The 24,626-nt window shown below is 40.3% G+C and overlaps 1 protein-coding gene across 1 annotated transcript in view; it reads right to left on the reverse strand.

The window, feature by feature from the left end:
• The window catches only part of PRTG (protogenin), an 83,463-nt gene extending 59,092 nt beyond the window's left edge, over positions 1-24,371 (reverse strand). The window contains 2 exon segments of the mRNA XM_086620512.1: positions 23,121-23,423; positions 24,296-24,371. Coding sequence (XP_086476638.1) covers positions 23,121-23,423; positions 24,296-24,371 — 379 coding nt within the window.
• Between the last annotated feature and the right edge of the window lie 255 nt (positions 24,372-24,626).

Consider the following 24,626-nt stretch of genomic DNA (forward strand, 5'->3'; position numbering starts at 1 on the left):
GAATTGTCTGAAAATGTCGTCATTCCTCTTAAAGGGCACTCATTTTACCTTTGTTTTGTTTCCCAGCTTCATATTTTAGCTTGAATTTCTGTCTCTCCTTTGTTATATCAAGCTAGTTACTAAGAACTCACTCTTAGAAAGAAGACAGGATAGAGACCTAAAATAACATGACAGAAACATGCTCGTTTGCCATTAGCAAGTATGACATTTAATTTCTCAATATGAAAAATAAAATCATTTGCCTGGAAAACCTGGAGGCTGAACATCAAAAATGGAAAAAAAAAACAAACCCAAACTCAATTCAAATATTATATAACAGAAAATAAGTATTTTTAAGGAAGAAAGGGGGAAAAAAAAACACCACACCAAGACAGAGAGAGACTCCTGCAAACAGTAGTGTTACATAAATAAAAGGACTCCTCAAATCACAGTATCCTGTCGGTTTAAAAGCCAGTGTAGCCAGGTGCACAGTTCTTACTACTAACATTGCTACAAAGCGAGGCTCGGGCAGCACTTAAGTTAGTGTTTCAACATATAGAAATATTTCAGTACTTTTCAGATTCTTTGTTAATACCTTTCTCAAGAAACATCTGAACATGCAGGTCAATAGCTAGCAGAGAATCTTTTCACTAGACAAAAACCCATGTATCTACAGAACTACTGTGCTGGCAGAATTAAAATTCTACAGAAAAACCTAACTGTGCATTTAGCCCTAAATCTATACTGCCAACTCCTTAGAATAATCAGAAGGTTTTCCTCATGAATAATTTCAAAAAATGCCTGTATAATCACTCCAAGTGGAAAGCAAACTTCCTTAAAAGAAATGTTTATACCTTAATCTAAGGAAGAAAAACATTCCCTTTTGTCACTAAGCAAAAGGTTTAAGTTTAGATTCATGAAAGCTTAAAACTTTTTACATGAAAAATACTAGATTGAGACAAAAATGTAATTCTGGGTATGGCAGCAATTCATGTTTCCTTTAGTCTACACTGAAATGGAAAGTAGTCACTGAAGTGCAAATAGTGCTCCCTTTTTTAATAAACTCCACATTGTTCAGGAACATATAGAACAAAACCACACAGCTTGCTGTGTGTACTGGCAATATCAGCAAGCAGGATAGCATTTAGCCTATCGCCATGCTATTTGTGAAACAGATTACACTGTGTATTTTCACAGATATTTCTTGAGTTAAACATATTTCCAGGATAAATCTAATACACCGATTTTGTCCTCCTAAAATGAAAGCAAAAAGATAAACAAATGTTCTTCTATGACTTTACCAATATTAAGAAATTCTTAGATTGCGATAGTATGAACACCATAGCAGCAGTTTTGAAGACAATAGTTCAGAATTGTATTGAAAAAGGATTCCAGTCTCAGGCAATTACCTCAGAGCATTATAATTAAATAATAGGGAGGTTAAATGAGACAGAAACTGCTGCATTGACTTGACACTATCAATAATTGATATGGGACACCTATTCATCTGTCTATCCCAAAGATTTTTCTTAATCATTTGCCATTTAGAATCTCCCAGCAGGCATTTTAACATTTTGAAGAAGGTGGATTGGAATTACATCTTGTACAGAATACAACCACATTCTACAGTGACCATTATTATTCTGATGCTTTGGAAAGCCCTACAGAGTAGGAAATTACAGAGCTGCGCTTTTAGGAGCCACTAGCTTAGCACTACAACTTGGGTTTCTCTTCCCTTCCTACCATTTTTTTCCCTAAGCCAAAGAATAGATTTTACCAAAATGGGATGACATTTTGGGAGCTACTGACATAGCTTATTGGCATCACACACTTTAAGTTCACAAATTCAGAGAATTTCAGAGACAGACACTTAAGACCACTGACACATATTTCTGCATTTTTTCCAACCTGTTGACATCTGTTGCCCAGTAAGAGTCTTATCCTTGATTTCAATAGCTTTTGAGTCAGGGAATTACGTTAGAAAGACAAGAGACCCTTCATTGAGAAAATACTGTGCCTCCTCAATTCTCTAGATGATGTGTGTGTTACTCCAGAACTCTGGCATATATTGCCTTGTTGGGATCAGAAGGAGGGAAGAAGGAAGACTGGAAGGGAAGGGAGTTTTTCCTTTCCTCTCTCATATTCTTGCCAACTTGCTGACAGATATCTCAGATGTGCCATTTTTAGACAATAATTTCCAAACTAAGATGCAGATCACTAGGAATTACTCTCCAGTTGGTGATAAGAAAGGAAAAAAGGAAATAAATAATTAGCTTCATATATAACAACCACACTTTTAAAATACAATGCAAAACTCTTTCTTTGTGCATTCAAATCTTTCCACAGTAATCTCCATGATTGCCTTCCCCACCAGAAAAAAAAAAAAAAAAAGGTAGCATTTGCCCAGTCACAAACTAGCCACTACTTTTCTGGTGCTGAAGAATGCTATAATCTAAAGGCAATGAAATGGAGAAGCAAAGAGGTCAACAGCATGAGCACCCTTGAACAAAAGTTTCCTTGGAGACGTCAGCTGCAATCTCATTTGTTTCCTCTAACACTTTCAGGTCCCCCTGCTCCTTTCTTTAAAGCTCCTAATTCAGTGGCTGACAAATGATCACTTTAAAAATCTCTGTACAGGAATAACCAAGTCTGAATATGTCCACTGAAGACCACTAAGCTCTTCACCACTTGGGTTGGAACTAGATTCTGTAGAAGTGTTTCTGGCCACACACAGAGACACAGTTTTCATCACCAGCTTCTCAAAAGTTAATAGCAGTCTGAAGTTTTGTATGTAGTATTTTCTCTTCCTGAAAACTTGGAAGTCAAGTAGACTATTCTGGACTAGGTTTTTAAGGAAATGTACTCATTTATTCCTTCTTCCCTACAGTATCCTCTTATTCCTTCTTTTTTACAGTGTCCTCAGAAAGTAGGAAAGTATATTGTCTTCTCCATATACAGAATGGAAACTATTGCGAGCAAGTTTCTGATATATCCCAGTGCAGAAAGTCAAGAGAAGAGGAGGACTCAGATGGATGCATGTTGAAGACAGTTGACAGGAAAGGAGAAGAAACTTGACAAGATAAGGAAAACTTCCACCCCCACTCAGGAAGAACCCAGAACAGCCTTTTCCTTGTACTTCCTGACTTTCCAAAGTTTGGTTTTGTTTTCATTAAAAAACCCCAAAACTTTCTTTCCTCACTTGCAAGAGCTCTTTAGAAATGCAAGGTTTGGAGACAGGGTCTCAAAGACAGAGATCAGCCTTTGGCTGCTACAGACTAAAAACAGCAGAAAAAAAAAAAGAACAAATGAGGCATGTGGTTCTGAAATAGCCTCCCTCAGTCAGGCTAGCTGACATACTACCAACCCACCAGTGCCTTATTTTACTGTTCGTTCTCTGGCCCACCAGGTGCTCCTGGAGCCACACTGAGATGACAGTACAGGGGCGCGCATCACAATTCCCAATCTGTAAAGGAAGAAAGTAGAGGATTTTCCATTTCACCTTGGTCAAAGCAGCTAACAATACTGCAACACCACCACTTCCCACCTCTTGCAGCTATGTATAAGCTATTCACATAACCGCACATATTGCCTTACTGCACCTCAATCGTTTAGTAAGTGGCAAAAAAATATACCACTACCACCCTTTCCAGAGAAACCAGGCATACATGTCACATTGGGAGTTATCACTAGCACTGTTTTAAAGGAAATAAAAGATGCAGGCTTAAAAATATGTGGCTCTATATAATCAACAGATTATTGATGGTATACCTGACATACCCTACCGAATCATGTAAACAAGCACGAGAGATTTGATCTTTTCACTTTTGAAGGCATCCCAGCTGGGCTTTTCCCTTCTCAGTCTATCTATCATCCAGGCAACAGTGTGTGGCCACAGAAGTGCACAATAAATGCTAATGCACTTATCAAGGAATGCCCCTCAGCTCTTCTGCAGACAAGAAATGTAGGAAATAGTACAGAAAAGGCACACAGTAAGCCACATTAACCAGCTTCAAAGCTGTTCTACTTGTGTGGCTGCATGCATTCAGAAGAAAGAACACATCACTTTCTCCATAGCAAGGACTGCTTTCCTTCAGCGGTTTGCCAAGCGATTGCCCTCTAGTATCTCTGCTTAATCCTACAGATGCCTTTCTTTGGAGTTGTTGCCATTCTGCGAAGAATTAGTTCTGCTTAACAGCCCAACTGTTGCACAGGGAACATCCAGCAGAGTTTTGCACTTTACAACATGAAGAGAAGGACCCGAATACAAGCAGAATTGTGCAGCAAAAGACGTATCCCTTCACTGTTATCCTAATTTGGCATCCAAAAAACCACCACCCCACAAAAAAAAATAGAAATAGAAAATTAAAGGTTGACTGCTATGTTTCTAAGGTTCCTCAAAGAACAACCCCAAAAAGAACAATGAAAATGTAGTAATTGCTCAGTGCAACACAGAAAAGACAATTTCAGCACTGTGCAACAAGAGCCTCAAGCACTGAAGCGCTAAAGCTGCCCTATTCTGATCGACTTCACTGCAGAAGCCAGCTGAAGGGTAAGACCTGTATTTATCAGTACCTTTAAAAATAAATAAATGCTATTCCTGGCTAAAATAAAACAAGACCCTAGGTAGAATGCAATACCCGCTCTTCACCTCACCCTGCCCAGCTCATCAATCAGAGGAAGCAGCGCAAAGCACATCCCAGGACAGAAGCAGGGCCCCACACATTCCTCTGCTGCGCCGCCCACCACTGAGCCTTCCCTCATATCTAGGGGGAGGCGGAGGAAGAGGTTTCATTTCATACAGTGGCAAACTGACACCATCCACGTATGAACGAGCGTAAGCTGATACGGTGATGCCGTAAGTCTTTAGACTGTCAGAAACACTATCCCTGAGAGATACGAGCACTCTCCATTTTTTGCTTAGCGTTTCAGAATCAGCACCCTAGGATGAAAGACAATTTCACTGCAAAACATTGAGGAGAGGTGTTGGGAATTCAAGCTCTTCAGCCCCCTCTCCAAATGTCAACACTGCGGCGTTCCCATGGGGAAATGAAAGAAGAGATGCCTCCACTCTCAAGGGCCAAACGCCTGCAGCTCATTTCCCTGTCACCAAATGCCCCCCTACTGCATTACACAGCTCAGGGATCTCTCCCCAGTAACAGTCTTTCTACACACTGTAGTAACTAACAGCAAAATCCTAAATGTCTTAAAGTCTGAGAGCAGTAGGGAGAAAAAGAGAAACAAACTTCACACAAAAAAACAAGTCACAAAAGGCATTATAAGTACTGCTTACTTGCTGAAGTTACTTAAATCCTCTAATTAGATGTTTATCTGAAGATTTCTGCAGGTAGGGGAGAAGGAAGAGTTTACAACTCTTGCAAATTTCATGTAAAACAAATCAGAAGTGTGACTTCCAGATAAAAATCATATTGCCATGAATGCCATAAAAATCCCTATATTTTTGCTCAAGCATATTTCTCTTACTCTCTTATGTGTCTGCAAAATACCCTGCAAATTTATTCTGAACGCATCATAAACACCCCCACATCAAAAGCAAACAGAAGAAACCAAAAAATGTGGTCTTTAGAGGAAGCCACCTTGCTATGGCTATTGACTGCTCGGGTGGAAGGCAACAGTTGGATTTCCAGTTTGCCCAGTCATAGTGCAAGCAAATAACCATGTTCTACTAAGTCGGTAATACCTCTGGTTACTAGATTACTTATATTCTCTAATACGCAATGACAATCCATTTTCCTTTTCCATGATTTTCAAAAGCTCGTTGTTTATCTCCAACTCAAGGCCATGAATCAAAGCCTCCAGGAAGGTGCTGAGGGAAGTGTTATCTAGAGCACAGAGAGTGCCTCCACCTCAGACATCATGCTCCAGCCTGAAACAAGCAAGCTCTGAGAAAGGGGACTGATCCCCAGGAAACGCAACTGCAGACCTGAAAAGAATACCACCAGGCCTCCATGAAAGAAGGAGGCGTATTCAACAGGTGTTGCACTTACCCCAGATTTCTGACACATACATAGCAGTGTCTTCTCTCCAATCTTGTGCTCTTAAGATAATTAAGCCACTCATTTATCTCAACAAATTCAAAATTCTCCCTTTTCCCTCAAAAAGAGAGAGAGAAAAAAATAAAACAGATCAACCCTCACTGTATTTTCTTCTAAGTTATACACTTGTACTTCCATCAGCCGAAGTGTAACGCCTTGGCCTGAAGCCAATCAGAAATCCCTCATAATGCGTTCCATAAGCCAAATCAAAACAATACATAGCTTATGAGAGTGGGGTAAAGCAAGTTGAAGGTCATATTTCATCTGCTGCAGCTCATCATGTTCATTCAAACAGAGGCAGAAGGTTAACTGGCAGGATCTGCTTTTTAATGCCTGTTATTTCCAGTGGAAGGAGCTAAGCAACAATGTTCTTTTCTCAGTACTTCATGAAGAGGATGAGCAAAAGAAATTCTAATGCTAAAGGAACACAGGCCAGCTGAAGGTCAGACGGACAGAAGAGCCTGGCAGCACGATGAAGAGGAAGCACACCTCCCTAATGCAACTCCAAGGTTTTTTTTGGACACATTAATTATAAAACTGAAAATGTGATTCAAGTTTCATAAAGTGTGGAAACATCTTCCCCTTGTTTTAAAAAAACGAATTCTAAACCAGCAGACAAATGGACAGATAGCACTCTTGTGCATTTGGAAAATGCTGAGTTTGTACAACAAACTTTTGTTCATCAGGTGTAAACGAGAACTGGAAAGAAAATACTAGGTTCTACCTCCAGCTTTACATCTACCTGTGTTGTCTGTAGGAAAGTAATTTATTAGTTTGATCCTGTATAATTTATTCTCTTCTCAGTCTTCTCCACATCTAGAGCAGAGGTAACACACTAATCTTTTACTTATTTTAGGTGTTTCTGCATTGCTTAACACCATATATAAGAGATAGCAGGAGCATTAATATTCATATATCATACACATTAAAACTAAGAGAAAGAATAATAGACATTAATATTCTTAATCCTCTGTCATATCAACCAATCACAAAAATCTATGGATTTGTTGGCAAAAAAATAGTGGAGGGGATGAATCATAGAAAAGAGGGGAGGAAACAACAAAATAAACCCACAAAACAAAACAGTCCTATTGCACTGATGGAATTGAAACAACCTGTCCCTCTTCACTAGCACCACACTGCGCTGATAAACTAAATCTTTCTTTGATTGAAGGCCGAATTAAAACAGAGCGATGCAGGAACTCTTCTGACCCAAAAGTAATCCACTCAATCATATAATGCATCCCTTTCCTTTTAGTAAAATGAATAGCCCTCCATAGAACCTTTTTCTTCCTTGACAAGTCCTTGACAGAAGAATGTGAATCTGGACAGTTAAATGAATCAATCACCAGCTGCTAGTCCAGGACCAAGATGGTGAGCCGAGAGGCCTGCCAGAGTTCACTGACCACTGGTCAAAGCAGGACAAAGGCTTCGCCTCTATGAATAGCCTGCTTCTGGGATCCAAAGGTCACTTAGCTGCCTTGGAAACCGTCCCCTTTGGTTATTTAAAGTTCTCAGGCTATTCTGCCGCAGATATTATTGTTTCAGGTGGTCACCATCTTTCCTCTTCCCAAGTTCCTGAAAGGCCAGGCAACCATTATTTAGGTAAACGCAAGACAATGGCAAACACGGCAGCAACAAAGAGTGAGGAAAGGAACAATTACGGTAAGTACGAATAATGCTTTATGTTTCCTTGTAATTCCAGCTTCTGAACATGCCTATGAAAAATCCTCAGAGAAGGAATGTCCTGGCACCCAAAGGGCGAGATACCTGACAGGATCAAGGTGCGTACATTGCACTGAAGGCACAAGGTGTTGAATACTTCACTGCCTTTAAGATTCGTTACATAAATGCATTGGGATAAAGAACAAAAAAAGAATGTCAAGGCTTTTCTCTTGTCATGACTGCTGGGCTGTATTTCCAGAAAGCTGCCCTATGGCTCAAGGCAAGACCTGTAGCCTAACAACTATGTGGTACTTTAGGCTATGTGCTGGACTAAAGACTTGAGAAGAGACAGATCAAACAAAGGTGGTGGTGAAATCCACAGGTGCTAACTCCTCCCCAGCACTGGAGCCCGAAGTCCTCCCTGGCATCTACCTAATACCATGCACCACAAAAAAGCTCTTCTCCCATACACTAGCAATAAACTCAATTTCCTCTCAGTCAGGTCACGGAGAGAGTAAAGGTCGCACTGACAAACACCAGAGAGTGTACAGGTGAGCACTCACCTAAGCCCTGTCCACACACAAGCTTAAACTGTAGTCGAAAGCATAAATTAAATGTGAGTTTCGTTAATACTGTGCTAAAATGATTTCCTTAGTCAGATTATTCTCTGATAAACAATACTACCAACAGGTTTACAAATGTTGCTGCAGACCTCTACAGTATCTTCATTGGTCAGCAAACCTTTATACATTAAAAATAAAATAATAATTATCTGAAGATTATTACTATCAAATTAAAGCTATTACTAAATACATGCTTAGACACCAGCCCATGTTCTGGTTGAATCAAAAGTTCTAATAAACTTACTTAACTTCTCAGAAGTGGTCACAGTGCCCCATTATGCATCTTTTTGTTCCTGGCATCCTGCCTATATAAAACTCTAATACTTTCAAGCATACTTATTTCATTTTTTGCTGCATTACATACATCATTAAACACATGAAGCTAACCCCTAAACTTTGCCACTAAGGCAGCATTCAGTATACCTGCCTCTTACATGTGCGTATATACACACACGAGATGAAAATTTCCAAACCCAAATGCTCAAAAGTTAAGAAACTGAAGAAATTAAGCTGCTTATGTAACTGATTTGCTCTGTTTATATACATGCTTTAGGAAACAATCCAACTGCACAGTCACACTTCCCCTACTATTCACAGCACCAAATGAATGGTGTTCACATAATGAGCATCTATTCAATATTTTGTTTTCTCTTCTTTGTTCAGTGTGTGGCCTCATTCCTTATTTATTACACTCTATTAAGCATTGCCCTGAAGACAGAGTTATTAACTTCCCCACGGCCTTTTCTGCAGCGTTCTGCACTACAGCTCTTTACAAACGTTAGTGCACTGACTCTCACAACACCTTAAGATGATGTTCTAATATTATTTTTATTTTACTGTTGAGTATAGAAAAACAGTTGGATTCACTAAATTTAGGTGTCCAAGCTAAGACACTGATCCTTCACAGCACTCCATATGTTGTAACCACAGCTTCTCCAACTTGTTGAAGCTCCAGTTGATCAAACCTCAGAACCTCATATCAAACACCAAGACCATAAGACACACACAATCACAGACTTTCCATGAAAAGCACGGACAAGTTGACTTGTGTCACATATAGTGCAAGCTTCTGGCTGAAGCAGTGACGCAATTTAAATTATCCAAAGCTCCCCTGACTGGGAGGTTATTCTTTGTCTTTCTGAAGTTCCCACGGAAGTCCAGGACTCCTGGGTCCACATTCCATGTCTTGAAAGATCAGTTGCTTCGATGGGCACACTCTTTTGAGTCAGTCTTTGCCAGCCCCTTGGTCCTCTCCCGTTCCTGACTTGTGCTGATGGCAATTTCCAAACTGAGCCAACCCCAGGCCTTGCTCCACAAGCTTTTCCTTAGTACTAGCTGTGCGTTTCTCTTCCCCTTCCTGACCTTTAGACACATGAGACCACTCACACCTCCACCTCACCCACTTCCTCTCCCAAACTTCCTCTCCAGGTAATTAGACCATTGTTTTGACTTACTTCAGCTTTCAATGCTAGCTGGTTTCTCCAGGCAGTGTTAGATCACACTTGAGCTCCCCATTAATTCAGAACAGGAAAAAAAGGCAAGTCCACAACTGCGTGGGACTGCTTAGAGGGAAAGCCCAGCTCAGTGTTCACGAGCACCATGTTCAGCACAAACAGCAACTCCTGCGTCTCTAGCTAGTCAAGTTGAGTGAGCCTGTGCTGAACATGTGCAAAAAAATAAAAAAAAGTCTGAGATTTTTCTTCAAAGCTTACAGGACAACCAAATCTACAAATATATTCATAGCAGTAGCAAAAGCTACTTCCAGACACAAAGACTACTTTCCCTAACAAATCCCATGTCTCTCTTCCCTAAGTAGACATTCCCATGATATCCTACTGAAAAACAAAAATACAAAAAAAAGCAGTTTCATTTTACATTTGTTCCAGGAAACAGGATAAACAGTCCTGCAGAACTATACTGTTTTAAAAGAAAAAAAAAAAATTAAAAGCAAAAAGATGGATACTGACATGACAAATTTCTATCCAGAAGGTTAACATGTCAGAAACTTAGCACCTACAGTCCTGTAATATAAATATTCAGTAAATTCAACAATGAAGTGCCACCAGCCCCCTTAGAATAAGATCATTTGCATAAAACAGAGCAGAAAAGTGTACCACTGGTATTTTTCGCAAGTCATCATTAAAAGTTTCAACAGGCTTCATCCCTGCTATGTAAAACCAAAACCTGGCAGCCAGTTCTCTTTCTTGAGGTAAGTGATGGGAAGACTTTTTACATTTCAGGAAATCATGGGGTTTTTTTCCCATTGATATAACTCTAGGCTCTGCTAGTCCTTCAGAAACAGTCTTGCTAAGAGAATTATAGCCAGGCCTCACTAACAATTCAAATCTACTTCAGCTTACCACGCACAAACATTTTGATGATTTTAAATCAAAGTAACACCTGAGTGAAGTTACCCTCACAATGCTGTTTCTTGAGATGGTCAGACCTAATCTACCAGTTAGTAGATGCTAAAAAGTGAAGACAAACTCTTCCCAGATAGTCCCAAATCCCCACTACTCTTGCCTACTTACCTCCAGCCAGCTCTAGCACTTGTCATTTAACACAGAAAACCAGTTCAAATCATCATAGCTAACTGTATTAGTTAGATAACAATCTAGCAAAAAAAAAAAAAAAAAGAGAAAGAATATTTTTTCCTCCAGGTTATCAATCACATGAGCACCACATACTGCAAAAGGGATCTGGCACTAACTGCATCCTATCCTACATTTCCAAAATTTTAGAACGAGTGTCAACCACTTTATGTTTAAAACATGTTATTGTTCTCTTTTGGCAAACTAGGGGACTGATTAAACTTCTTTATTTTCTATTGTAGTTTGGTTTTTAATAGCTTCATGTTTATGTCATCAATGGACTTTCATATCTAGTACATACCAAAAATCCCACAGGCTACTACTAATGAAAGGCATTAAAGAAAACGTCAATATTATAAACATTCATCTAAACACAAAGCACAGAATTTGAATGTGCATCATTCTCTCAGGAGGATCTACTTCCAGCATCACCTCTGGTCCACAAAGTGTAACATGCCTTTGACACCGCTCTAAAAGGAAAGAAATATTGTTTCTAAACTGAAGTGTAATAAAATTGTTCATGAGAAATGTTTATTATATTCTTAAAATTGACTATTTTCAGTAAAATCTCTGGCCATAAAAAAGCCTAATATACTACCATGTATCTCATAATGATACCTATTAGCATACTAGATATGTCGCCCTTTGTGCAGAAAAATAGTTTCCTGCAGTTATTTTATGATAGATTAGTATAGGGTTTTTTCTAGTGTGCATATTTTTTATTTGTATTGTTTATTTATCTTAAATAAAGTCATGCAAGAACAGTAATTATATGGGCAAGAGGAGGGAATAAAGCACTGTGTGGATTTCAGGGATTCACCATCTGAAAGCTTTTATTCTTCCACAGTGAAGGAAAGTTATGACCTTTGACATGTGGCCATGGTGCCAAAGAAACTGCTCATAAATGTGTGTCAGTAAAGAAGCAGAAATCAATAAATTCATTTAATCCAGTGAACTATTATGTAGTAAGACACAACATATTTTAAAGAGCCAACTGCTCTACTCTTTCTCTCAAAAGACAAAAATTCTATGTGATGGATTTTTGGATATTCAATTTTTGGAAGGTTTTACAATCTGAACATTATCTTTGACCCATCAATAAATATTTTAGTCAGTTATGCCACAAATTGTTAGTACATTCTTTCCTGTTTGAAAGATCCCTGATACAGTTAGATTCAGGTAGCACAATAGGAACACTAGCAGGTGGGCAGACATCCTATTAACAACCTCTACCATTATTAGAGATAGCTACCCACAGGAATCAAACACAGGCAGGTGTTAAAAAGTGCATGTTTTTTTCCACACTGGGTGCTCAAGAGCAGAACGAATTAGATACTGCTCATCATTCCAAATATAGTGATTTTAAAAGACCAAATGAAGTACTGCTCTACAATGTATACTATATAGGCTTTCAACGAAGTATTTGGTCATCTACCATCTATTCTACGTGAATCAGCAATAAGCAACATCAGGTAAAGATGATGACCATTAAAAACAAGTACTAAATGACATGTGCTGGGAATATCACAAAACTCTGATCAATGCTACCAAGACTTCCATACTTAATTTCTTGTACACTGTATCAATGCGTACCTCTTCTAATGTTTAGTATATCCAAGAATTCCAAACACTAGAAAACAAAATTATGGCTAGAAATAAAGTTCACACCCTTAAAAGGAAACACAAAAAAGAAAAAAAAAAAATTACCAACTGGAACAAAAAAAATTCTGCTAATGAGAAACAAAAACATCCCCATATCCAATTACATCTCTACTTCTTAAATAAATGAAATACTCATTTTGAGAGCATAGGCTAATGCATCTGAACACAAAATCACATGTACGGGTTCCACGAGCCACTGCGCGTTTGTATTAGGATCATTTTTACAACGGTTTGGTTGTGGGATAAAATTGAGCTGCCTCCTGACACAGACTGGCTGAACAAATAAAAGCAGTATCCACTTTCTTCACTCTATTGAAGATCAATGATAAATCTGCTTGCAAACTGTGAGCCACAGGGTTGTTTGCATAAATAGGCATTAAAAGCAAGATGAAGAAAGAGCTGGTCATACGCTTACTTATGATTTTGGGGAGGGGGTGGGGAAAGGAAGTTTCACCCTTGTAATTTGGGATACACTACGTACAAAGTTTCTCTCTCCCCAGGCAAAACGACAGAGTCATGCCAGAACTCCCAGAGAATATTTCCAGTTAACATCAATTTGCCAGATGTCACAGACAAGTTTAATGAACAAAATGATAAATGTCTGTCAATGGCTTCATAAAGTCAATGAATTCTCGTTACAAAGAGCACATATAACGCACAGCTCTGCCTGAGGCACGTATTAGAGCTTTACTAGAGATGTTGATGTGGACAGAGAAATGGTAATTTAACAATTTACACTAGTTAATTTGCTGATAAGTTACCTAAACAGTTATTAATATGTTGAAGATTGTACAAGCAGGAGTAAGCTGAAAAAAAAAAAAAAATAAAATTCTTCTGCATGTTCAAAGACCTTAAGATTAATTTTAAAGTTTCTTTGAAAAGATAACAGCTTATTCAATAACTTGCAGTAGTAACAAGTTGTAAAACCAAAAACAATACTGTGTAACACTGAGTTGTTTTTATTGTACATTGTAATGGCTATCAAAACAGTTTTTTCTTAGTCATAATTATTATCTGATTTTGAAGTGACAGCCAGACCACTTGAGACAAGATATTACACTTCTGTCAAATCATTTTTATCTCATCTAAATTTGGGGTCAAAACTGACCTCAAAGTATCTTATGACACTTCCCTCCTCTACCACAGCTGTGAAAATAAGCTCCACTGGAACACAGTACCTCCTTCCAGTCATCAGACAGGAATAAGAAACAGGGGTCACCAGAAGCAGTTTTGCAAATCCAAAACAATGATATAGCATATATGGGACAATTTATAAAGAAAAAAAGAAAAAAAAAAACTACCTACATGCAGAAAAAACAGCCTGCACCTGACACAAGAAAAAGAGTAGGAACGTGGGAGAGGGCACAAATTATGAGAATTTTGAATATTAGAACAGGTCAGCAAATAAATGAAAAGCTTTTCTATTCAACATTTTTCCTCTCCATTTTAAGGTGTACAGGAAGTGAGCATCTCTCTACTGTCTCAAGGAAAGTCAATCCCACTCTGTAAACAGGTTGACATGACTTTTATGGTTTTAGTGGGAGAAGAGAAGGCTGACCATTGCTACTTCATATGAGAAACTCATGCTGCAAATGTTGAGGAGATATAGAAGAATAAATTATTTTCCTATTCCTATTTTATCTTGGTTTGTCTTTAATCTGAAATGGCTCGAAGGAGAGCGAGGTGAAAAAAAAAAAAAAACAACTCAAAAATCAAAACTCTTGACTGGAAGATTCAGAAAGATCTTTGGTGTAACGCAAGATTTTAAAAGTGAGTTATGTGTATCTGTCAGGGTGTCCAAAGATGAGCTCATACACATGGGGTAAAATTACACTGACCAATTAGAAATCCCACATTTTTTCTACTTTTATAATTCTATTAATTTGCCAGTGATATCATTAAGACATGAGGGTTTTGAACAATAAATTCTGATGTAGTGAAATTAGAACAATGTAATCAATCAACATGAACAGGATTATTATCTGAACAAGCTGAAAATCAAATCTGAAGATACAGAGCTGCTTCTGTTCACAGAATCCCCTCCAGTTTCCAACACTCATGCATCACTATACACAAGATCTACATTACAAGCTGTAAAGACTTAGTTTAACTGCACCAGCTATGTATTAAGAGAACACTAGATGATGTGTTTAATGCTTTTAATAACTTTTATGTACTTTTTATAACTTTTTAACTGAGCAGATGGCTCAGCTGTATCCTCTCATGCAGCAATGTCCTTAAAAATGGTCATTGAGAGAACAGTTTATTGTCTGCTGAGGTATTCAAAGGCAGGACTTCCACACTTGCAAATTATTAAACATTTTTGCACATTTGGGGGGGGGGTGTTGGCTTAGCTTTTTTTTTTAAAAAAAAAAAACACACAACAAAACAATTCCTTGGTTTATATTATACAAGGTAAAATTACATGACCTGGCTGTTTCTTGCACACTCATTAGTTTAAAACAATGCCCAGATTTAGCCTAGGAAGACATATCCCAGGTGAAAACATTAATGTTGCATTTCTTTTCTTCTTGCCCTTTGTTTCTCAAGATCACCCGAGATATTTTCACCAAACATATCCCCTACAACCACAGAGATATAGGATATGGGTGGCACCTTGTGCCCTTACACTTTTTTACTGTATTAACAACCGCAGACAGCACAGACAAGTTTCCAGAAGGAGCAGGGACAGGGGGCATCACACGTGCTGTGAGCCTTGCAAGCCTCCACACCTATGGCTGCAGGAAACTCTACTTAATGAGGTTTCTACCTGTTTTCTAGTTTTATAACAAAAGTTCTTGTCTGCTCTTATTTTTGCTAGAACTTTGCAATCAGTGCATTTCCATTTATTTCATATTCCAGAAGTCATTCCTTTTTTCAAAATTTTGCCTATTTGCAGAAACAACTTCATGAGATCATTTTCAAATAATTTATGGGAGTAAGAGTGTATTCTTACAACTTCAGTCAGAAGAGAAAGTCAGTTTTTACAGATATAAACCTAAGAACCAGGGTTACAGAAGTTTAAATAACTGCACTCCTTGCTGACTCTCTCCCTCCTCAGTAGTTCAGTCCCCAGTAACCCTTCCAGAGGTGGCGAAGTAGTACCTTGGTACATTGCAACTTTTGCCCGAAATTAATGATTAAATTCCGACACCAGCTTTGGATAGAAAGCTTATTGTCAGCATTCCTATGTCTTTTATAACAACATGTTCATTTTCAGTATTTCATGTCTCATGTTACTTTCGACTGTTTTGACATCCAGTAAATGAGAAGGTACTGAATACTACCACAATTTCTACAGTGAAGTGTTTAGACTAGAAGCAAACATAACCTCCTCAAGCTTAACTACTGAAAAATTTACACAGTTTTCCCATCAGCTAAACTCAGGCAATACCCTGGGCACAGCAGGAGTTTTAATAGCTGTTTAGTGTAACAGTAGCACAGAAAGACCTGGTAACCCTGAAATCTTTACCCCATAAAATACAAAGATTGCAAATTCTGACATTTTTGGGTAACAATAATAAGAATCTAAGCAAACTTCATAAGCACACAGAAGACCAATGATACCCAGATCCTATTCCCCTACACTGCAGACGCACTGATGTGTCAGAAACCTCCTACCAGAAGCCCAACAGAGACGGGCAATTGAGAAACAAGCACTTTGGAACAGGGACTCGAGGAGATAACTGTTATCCAAATGCCACTTAGTTTATTCTGCCTTTGTAAGTGCTCACGTTTTAAAAACAAAAAAACTTCCACTCACCAAAGGAGATTAAATTCGATTTCATTGAAGAAAAAAAACAAAACAAAACAAAACAGAATTACTGTTGAGAGTTATGAAACAAAATAAAAGCAGTAAAGAAAACCTGTCTAGTACTGCTTACTTACATTTTCCTCTAATATATCAGGAAGGCCATCTCCCTCCAAAACTTTTACATACAGAAAAAAACAACACAGAAGTTATAATAACTTCATAAAGTCACAGACAAGCCTTCCACAATCTGGTGGTTTCACAAGCATCTCCTTCTAATGTCTGCTGTTTATCTCCATCTATTAAAAATGTAACAATTTGATCTATACAAACAAAAAATGTTTCCACTATAGATGCAGGTTTTGGAAGGCTGCCAGATGGATTTCTAACTCTCAATATAGATCATCTAGTGTGATTTTTTTTCACTCCTCTAACTCAATTGCTGAGACAATCAACTTTAAAGTAGACACTGCTTAAAATGCTGCTGCTTAAAAGCTACATAGAGGTTGACCCTAGTAACTAATGTTGACCATACAACCCACACTTACTCAACAAAATGTAGAGACTTGACGTTGTTGATTACTTTTTCACTTAGGTGGTGATTACCAGTTATAAAGACTGGAAGTAATCAATCCCAATTTAACAGCTGGGCCTATTGATGAAACAAAAAAAAACAATTCAAAACTAAACAAAAGATTATGTCCACAATTTTGGAGATAAGATGTGAAAAAATACAAAATCCTGATGAAAACACACAAAAAATAAGTACAAATTTGTCCAACAACAGAAATGACCATATTTCTGTAGGAAAAAGCTTAGTAACTTTTAAATTCTTCCTCCAAAATATCTTTTGTCATTGTCTTAAATTGTTCTACACACCGTCAATAGCCACAGCTGTTAAATTGTGAAGACGTGACAACAAGTCTCTAGGCAAACAACTGCTCAGAGTGAGATCCTTTTCTTTAGGATAATCAGAGCTGGCTGACAAAAGGGGGCCTTACTGAATGCCCTTTCAACAATTTCTACACCAAGAAATGCAGAGAGAGGGAGGGGGAAGAAAGGGAACAGAAGGGGGGAGCACCACACTGCAAGAACAGAACAGCATCCTTTGCAGCCGTACATTGCTTTGCAAATAGAAATCTCAATAGTTTAGTGCACAGATCACACGTAGAACTTGCACTAGGTAAGAAGCGAGCACCTCTCGTCACAGTTCTGAACAGCTTCTAGCATGGCACCATGTTTTCCTTCAACACTTCTCACGTAGGTGAAGGTTTTATTAGCTACAGAGTACACTACCAATAAGACTGAGCATTCCTTTAAAAAAGAAGCTGGTAAAAACTTTATACATTATAAAGTCACGGTGATAAAAACTAGTGAAAACCGTAACAGCTTTGGCCTTACTAGCTAGGAAGAAAACCAAGGGCATGAAATGCCTCAGTTTGGCATTATGCTTGACACAAATTTGAAATGAGGTGTTGAGGAAACCCATAAAAAGGTCACTCCTCTAGTAATGTGGTAGCAGAAACGAATACTGTTCATGCGCACTAAGTAAAGTTCCATACATTTTTTGTCCTGGCAACAATATAAAAGCCCATCCCCTAGTTTGTGGAAGAGCTCTTACAAGTGCAGATCAGTCATTGATGAAAAAATAGGGAATGCCCTAACGTCACAAAAAAAAAAAAAGTAACTAATGTATAAGTCTTAAAAGGATGTGACAATTTCTCCTGTTCAGGTCAAAAGATGCCTGGGGGAGTTCTAGAGGAAAATTCTACAAGAAAAAGAGTTAAGAAGGAAAATATTTCCCAGTTTTTGTATTCCTTCAGTGTATCTCAGTTAAAGAACAAAAAATCTTACTGCTCTTCTTCACCGTTATCAACTGACACTGCTGAGACATTAAAAGTCCTCCTCCTGCCTTAAACACTGGAATTTAAATGCACCAGGGATCAGTCATGTGCAGTCTCAGCTTAGAAGGAGATTTTCCTCTCAGGACATTCAGATCAAGTAATCTAAGCAATAGCAATATGGCAGCACTTGTAAAAGCCTAAACCAAGAGCTTCCTTAAACTGTAACCATACCAGTTCTACAACATCAAGACTTTGCTATCTCCTTTAATACAAGACCATTGTCTACAACAGCCATTTGCCACTGCGCTTCCACCTCAGTCAAAACCACTTCTGGCCCCAGCCCCACCCTTCCATCTCAGAATTTGTTCCTCTCTCTATTGCTATTTAAAATAATTAAACATACCTTTGAGCTTTATATGCATTTGGAAGATACCTGAAGTGACAGATTCCATACAAAATGAAAATTATATTGTTAGATCACAGCTATGAATCCCTTTGTTTAAGGCAAGATACTAAAATTAAATAAAAAAAGATAGTACCATAAAGGCAAAATTTTTGCCTACAGACACGTTCCATAAAGGCCATAGTTTTATGTACACTTATTTTTGCAACAGTCTAAGTTTCAGTAGCCTTCTCTGTCCCCACTAAGCCTTTCCACCTCCACATCATTCCTCTCAGTCACACCAGTGCAATCACTGTGAGCGGCTCCATGACAAACCGCATCAGAGAACTCAATTGGGTTAAACACCGTCTTTTGTTTTAATTCTATTATTTGTACCCAGATCAGTTCCCTGTTGAGTTAGCCACACGTGCAGCTGTGCCCACACAAGGAAGGGCACAACACAGAAGTGGAAACAAACAGCTGGAAGTGCTAAGAAAACACAATTGTCACAGTACAGAATAAGGCTCAGCTGGACGCACTCTCAAGTGCGAATATTTAAAAGCAGAACAAAAGATGTTATTGGGATATCAAAACATAAATATTGCCAACTATTGGCAAGACAGCAGGACCAGAAGTCACATCACTGCCACAGCAGGTAAGCAAAATTACAAATCTCTCCACTAAGGACAGCCCACTACCTGGAAAAGGCCCAGCATTTCACAAACTGCAGTGCAGCACACGCGCACAGATTCCCTCCAGGAGCATGTTCCCAGAAACTTTCTGCTTGCGTAACCTTTCACGCTTGTGAAATGTAGAAACCTGTACATTGATGTACTGTACCTGTACATCAATTCAGCTAAGTTACAAGAGGAGAAAGGGTTATCTAGGAATGCTCCTATCCAGCTGTATACATCCCGTCCAACCATCTTAAGACTTCAATTTCCACTTTTTCTGAAAAGGAAATAAACAATGAGCATCCTGTCCAATCGCTGCCCAAAGCCCATGTTACTAGCTTTAGAACACGATCCACCTTCTCCGTTTCTCCTTAATACTATCTCCTTGGAAGTCTAGCTTTGTTTTTAAACAGAATCTTAGTTAACTATGGTTAAATAGTCGTAATTTTAAAATGCAGGAATACAAAAATGTCAGCTTGTTTATTTTTGGCTGATTTGAAATGGCACCAAAAGTGCTTAGACTTTCTCCACAGTCAACATTCCTTTTACATTCCCTTAAAAGTGGCAGCAGTAAGTTGAATTTTGAGTACGTCTTACTCTTCACTATTAGCATTTTACCCCCATATGTTGCCTCACAAAGAGCCACACAGGAACCTCCTCCTCTCCCCCACGTCAATTAGCCTGCTTTGGAAGCAACTACAAGCATGTACTGAAACTAATATTTATTTTTACCTAAGTAATACCTCAGCCCCACAGCTTCCTGTAAAAAAGTGGGGGGATCTCACCGAAAAAAAAGCCCTAAATTAGTCAAATTCTTTTGTGCATGGATGAACAACAGGAAAGCAAAGCCTTGGGGCCTCTGGGGAGGAACCCTGTCCCTGCAGACCTACTCTGATGTGCTCGGGAGATAAGGCTCCATAGTGACACTTAAGGAAAGGCCTGCTCACATTTGAATTTCTGCATTCCTCAAGAACAATTCATGGCAATCACTAACTTTGCAGAGGAGCTACATGAAAGCTTTGGCCAATGAATGAGGGTCATCTGCTCTTTATCACAAGGGTAAACCTCATCCTGGCCAGTTTCTAACCTTTTAACCCTGTGAATTCTTAATTTGCACATGAATAATGGAATTCTTGCCAAGAGTGCAACCTTCAGCTTCCAGTTCCTAACTTTAGAAACCAAGACCTGATCTCCTTGTGTGTTCAAATCTTAAACTCTTGGACAGATTAAAGTTTTTGATTACCAAATGCAACACTAAACATTACAATTCTGAAGCAAAAGATAAGCTTACTGGCAAAAGCTTTGACGAGGCAAAGTAAAAGAACATCCTCGCACCCCGCTGCTACCAGGGAGTGAAGAGAGCATTTGCTTTTTTCCTCCAAAGAAAGAATGCCCATTTAATGCCTATTCTCCACCTGTTTAATATGTATAGTTCCTTCTGTACCCTGACCACAAGGTAATTTGCCTTTGCAGCAACCGACAACTGCTTCTCAACAAAATTATAAGCCTACAAAATCCCCCCCAAGACTATTTCACTTCAAACGTCTGCAAAGTTCAATCAACTCATGATAGCAGAAACATTTTTAAAATGAAATACAAAACTAATTTTGCACGTGGTTTATGGGCTTCAAAATATAACAATACAAATTACTGCCTTATTTCACCTCTTTACAGTAAAGATGACGTTCTGAAACTGGTCAAATTGGAACATGACTGAAAAGAGTGCTATATAGGATAGTTTCATGTTTGGCCACTAGTTAACCACTTAATCACTAAGTCAACAACACCTACTGCGATCATTATGGATTCACTATCTCTTCCAGTTTTCTCCAACAGTCGTAGGAAACCTTTCAAGTATTCAAAGAAAAATAAACCTTTTGTTACAGTCTTATAGGAGAGAGGAGGCAGAAAAAAAAAAAAAGGCAAGGGAAAAAAAAGCACTGCAAAACCAGAGTCCCACTCCATAGCATGCAATCTATCGGTTCACAACTCTTCCTTGGTAAAAATCTTTCGTTATCAAAAAAAAACCCCACAAAACAAAATTAAACCATCTTCCTGGTGAAATAATGTGCATGAGAAAACCAAACATTTACAAAAACTCAGTACTGTCTGAATAAAACCAAATACTGGAAGTGTGTTACTATAGTGCCCTGTACAATTCCAGAAGTTCTCTGATTTGAGTAGAGCTCATCCTGCAATGTGTCAGATTTAAAATGGCCCCGAGTTTTCCACAGTCCTACACACAGAATCCATCAGCCGCTGCTTTGCTTTATATTTATTCACAACAAGAAAAAAAATCCTCTCCTCTCAAGAAAGGTTTTCTTCAGTCTGTTTATTAATGGTGCTGACACTCTGAAACCTAATGATGTGAATTGAAACGTCAACAATATTAATACTTCCTTTTTCATCATTTTATCAAAAGTAACCACAAACTGCTTGGACTATTAATCCTACATGTGAGTAAGATGCCATGATACAAAGTAATAAGTAGCCAGGTTTTTGAAATTGAGAGTTCACAGATCAGCCTCTTACAGAATGTGAAAAACTCATCACTTACTTGGAGCCACCTGCTTCCAGGCTGGTTTCCAATTGCTCAACGCTCTAACTCACTGAACAAGGCATTTCACACCTTCCTGAAGTATCTTATGGACAGTTTTTATAATTGGTTCAGAAGCACACAGAAAATAAAAACTAAGAAATGTTAACATTCAGACATTTTTTAATGTAAGCTAATATACCAATTGTATTAACTAGCTTCAGATTGAATTTGGTAAAACTTGCAATTGACAACTAACGTCAAGTTTCCATAGAGGTATCAGAGCCACAGTTTTGTGCAGCTTGCTACTAAGAACAGGGTTGAAGAGGTCAAAGGAAGCCTTTTCCTATTAGATTAAGTTCATCAGTTAAGTCCTATTATAGAGGGAATATGAGAAGACTACATAAACTGTGTACTCTCTATGTTATACTTCCTTTGAATTGACTCTGTGTACTTTTGAAAAGCAAAAAAAAGATAGTGTTGCAGAAGCAGCCTACTGGCAAAGCTCTGCAATGGCATGGAAAAAGGCACAGCATTTAGTTCCTAACACACATCTCTTGCTCGATACGTTTAAAGATGCTAGAAAAACAGAGGGTAACACACACTCAAGGTCATGCCGTTAAAGCCACAAAGGCACTCACACACAACTATTTCCTTCGCCATTAATCCCGTAGTAGGGAGTCATGCTAGAAACGTGTCTCTTGCTTCCTAGTAAAACCTGTAACAGGCCCTTAGAGTTGGTTCCAGAGGACCCTGAAGCAGTTCTAAACGGACAGCACCCACATCTGCTTGGCTGAAGACACGTATCAGAAAAGCAAGGGCTTGGTAATTTAACTCTCACTCACGGCTGCCCAAAAAATTTTTTTCCCCAAGACAGTCATCTCTATTATCATTCTGCACTGCCCCAAGATGGTACACCAAAACAGCAAGCTATTAAACAAGGAATAATATTTTTTTCTATCAGATTTGCAGACGACCCTTTTAAGGTGCCTGAACATCACTTAAGAAAGAAGACCCATGACTTCCGTAGCAGGTTGCCAGCATGGCTCTGCATGACCAGCTGCTCTGGAGACCAGTGACCCACATGAGCCACCCACACAAGGCATCACTGCCCAAGAGGTCTTAGAGGTGGCTGCACCACTCTTGCCACTTCAGGGACTCAAAAAGAGGCCACCACAAGTTTTGCTCATAATCTTCACATGTTTAAAAAGAAGCAAAGGTTCTGCAGAACTGACTTGCTCCTTGCTTTTGTAATTTGCCTTTTCAGATATGCAATCACAATGACAGGTTGTTGTGTGCTGTTCAGGGAATCGCTGTCATAAACCCAGGAACAGGTTAATAAACAAGAGCTGGAACTTACTTGCTAGTGTGAGGTGGCTTTTTTGACTGAGAATGGCCCCATGTTTGTTCAGAGCTAAGCACTGGTAAAATCCTTCATCAGACAGTTCTCCTTTCTTTCCTTCCACCTCACTGATATATAACGAACCATTGGATAAAGTGTAGATCCGTTCATTTTCAGACACTTTGCCTCCGTTTTTCAGCCATGTAATAGTTATAGGAGCTTCACCACGGGCCTGGCAGTCTAAAAGCACAGCATCCTTCCTTGAGACAGTAACGTCCTGAGGTTCTTTGACAAAGAACAGTTCACTAAAGCACCACACTCCTAAGAGAGAGGAAAAAAAGATTTTCCCTGTGAGCATAGACACGCAAGTTGCCAAGCACACTTGTGAGCTGTGAGTCATCATGCCGAACCCACAGCACGAGGTAAAGCCATCGTTATCACACGCGGCGCGGTCCCTCAGCCCTCCAAACCCGGACAGCTCTGAGAAAACCGCGGTACCGACTTCAAGCGGAGCAAAACGATCAGGCTGTAAAACACCCGGGCGTGCGCCTTCTCCTTTCCAAACGCGCTGTGCCGAGGAGCACGAGAGCCACAGCCTTAAGCACCCGCGCTCAGCGCGGGAGGCGCTGGGTGCCGAGGGGAGCACCGGTGACCCCCGCGGGGCCGGCCGGGCGGCGGGCACGGGGAGCCGCCGCCAGCCCCGCACCGGCGGGGGCTGCCACACAGGTGCGACCGTTACCGCGGCCGGGGCGCCCGCGCCGCTCGCTAATTTTACAAGATTAGCCGTAAAACGCTAATTTTACAAGAAATCGTTAGCGAAACGCCCTCGCCGGCGAGACGGGGGGCGGCGAACCGCCGGGCGCCCCTCAGCGCACAGCCCGCCCGGGGCAGCCTCTGCCCCCTCGGCGCCCCCCGCCCCAGCTCGCGAGGGCGCGAGCGCGCGGCTCGTCAACGGCCGCTCCTCGCGCGCCCAGCGGCGAGACCCCGCGGCCCGCTGGCGCCCCCTACCGGCAGGGCGAGGCGCCCGCGAGCCCCTCCGCGCCGCCCGCCCCGTCGCGGCGCGAACAAAGCGCGGCGCCGGGGCCGGTTCCCGCTCCCGCCGGTCCCGCCGATGCCGGATAAATAAAACCACGTGCGGCGGAGCGGGACCAGGGCGCGGGCGGACAATGGGCCTTTGGGGCGCGCGGACTCACCTGGCAGCGGGAGCAGCAGCGGGAGCAGCAGCGCCCGGCGGCGGAGCGGCGCCATTTAGCGGGAGGCGGCTGGCATGCCCCGCCGGCCGCCGCGAGAGAGACCGGTCAGCGGGCGAGGGGAGGAGACAAGGGACGGACGGAGCGGCCCCCGCGCGCCCGTCCCGGCCCTACTCTCCGCATCTCGTCTCCATTGGCCTTTGGGGAGAAGAGGGGCGAGAGGCAGGGCCGGGCGGGGGGCGGAACGCCGCTGGACGGGGCGGGCCGCGGGGCGGGGGGCCGCGGCGGACAATACTCCGGAGGAGGGGGGCGGCAGGGCCCGCCGGCCCCGCGC

The sequence above is a fragment of the Tauraco erythrolophus genome, chromosome 14 (genome assembly GCF_009769465.1).
Source record: "Tauraco erythrolophus isolate bTauEry1 chromosome 14, bTauEry1.pri, whole genome shotgun sequence".
NCBI lineage: Eukaryota > Metazoa > Chordata > Aves > Musophagiformes > Musophagidae > Tauraco > Tauraco erythrolophus.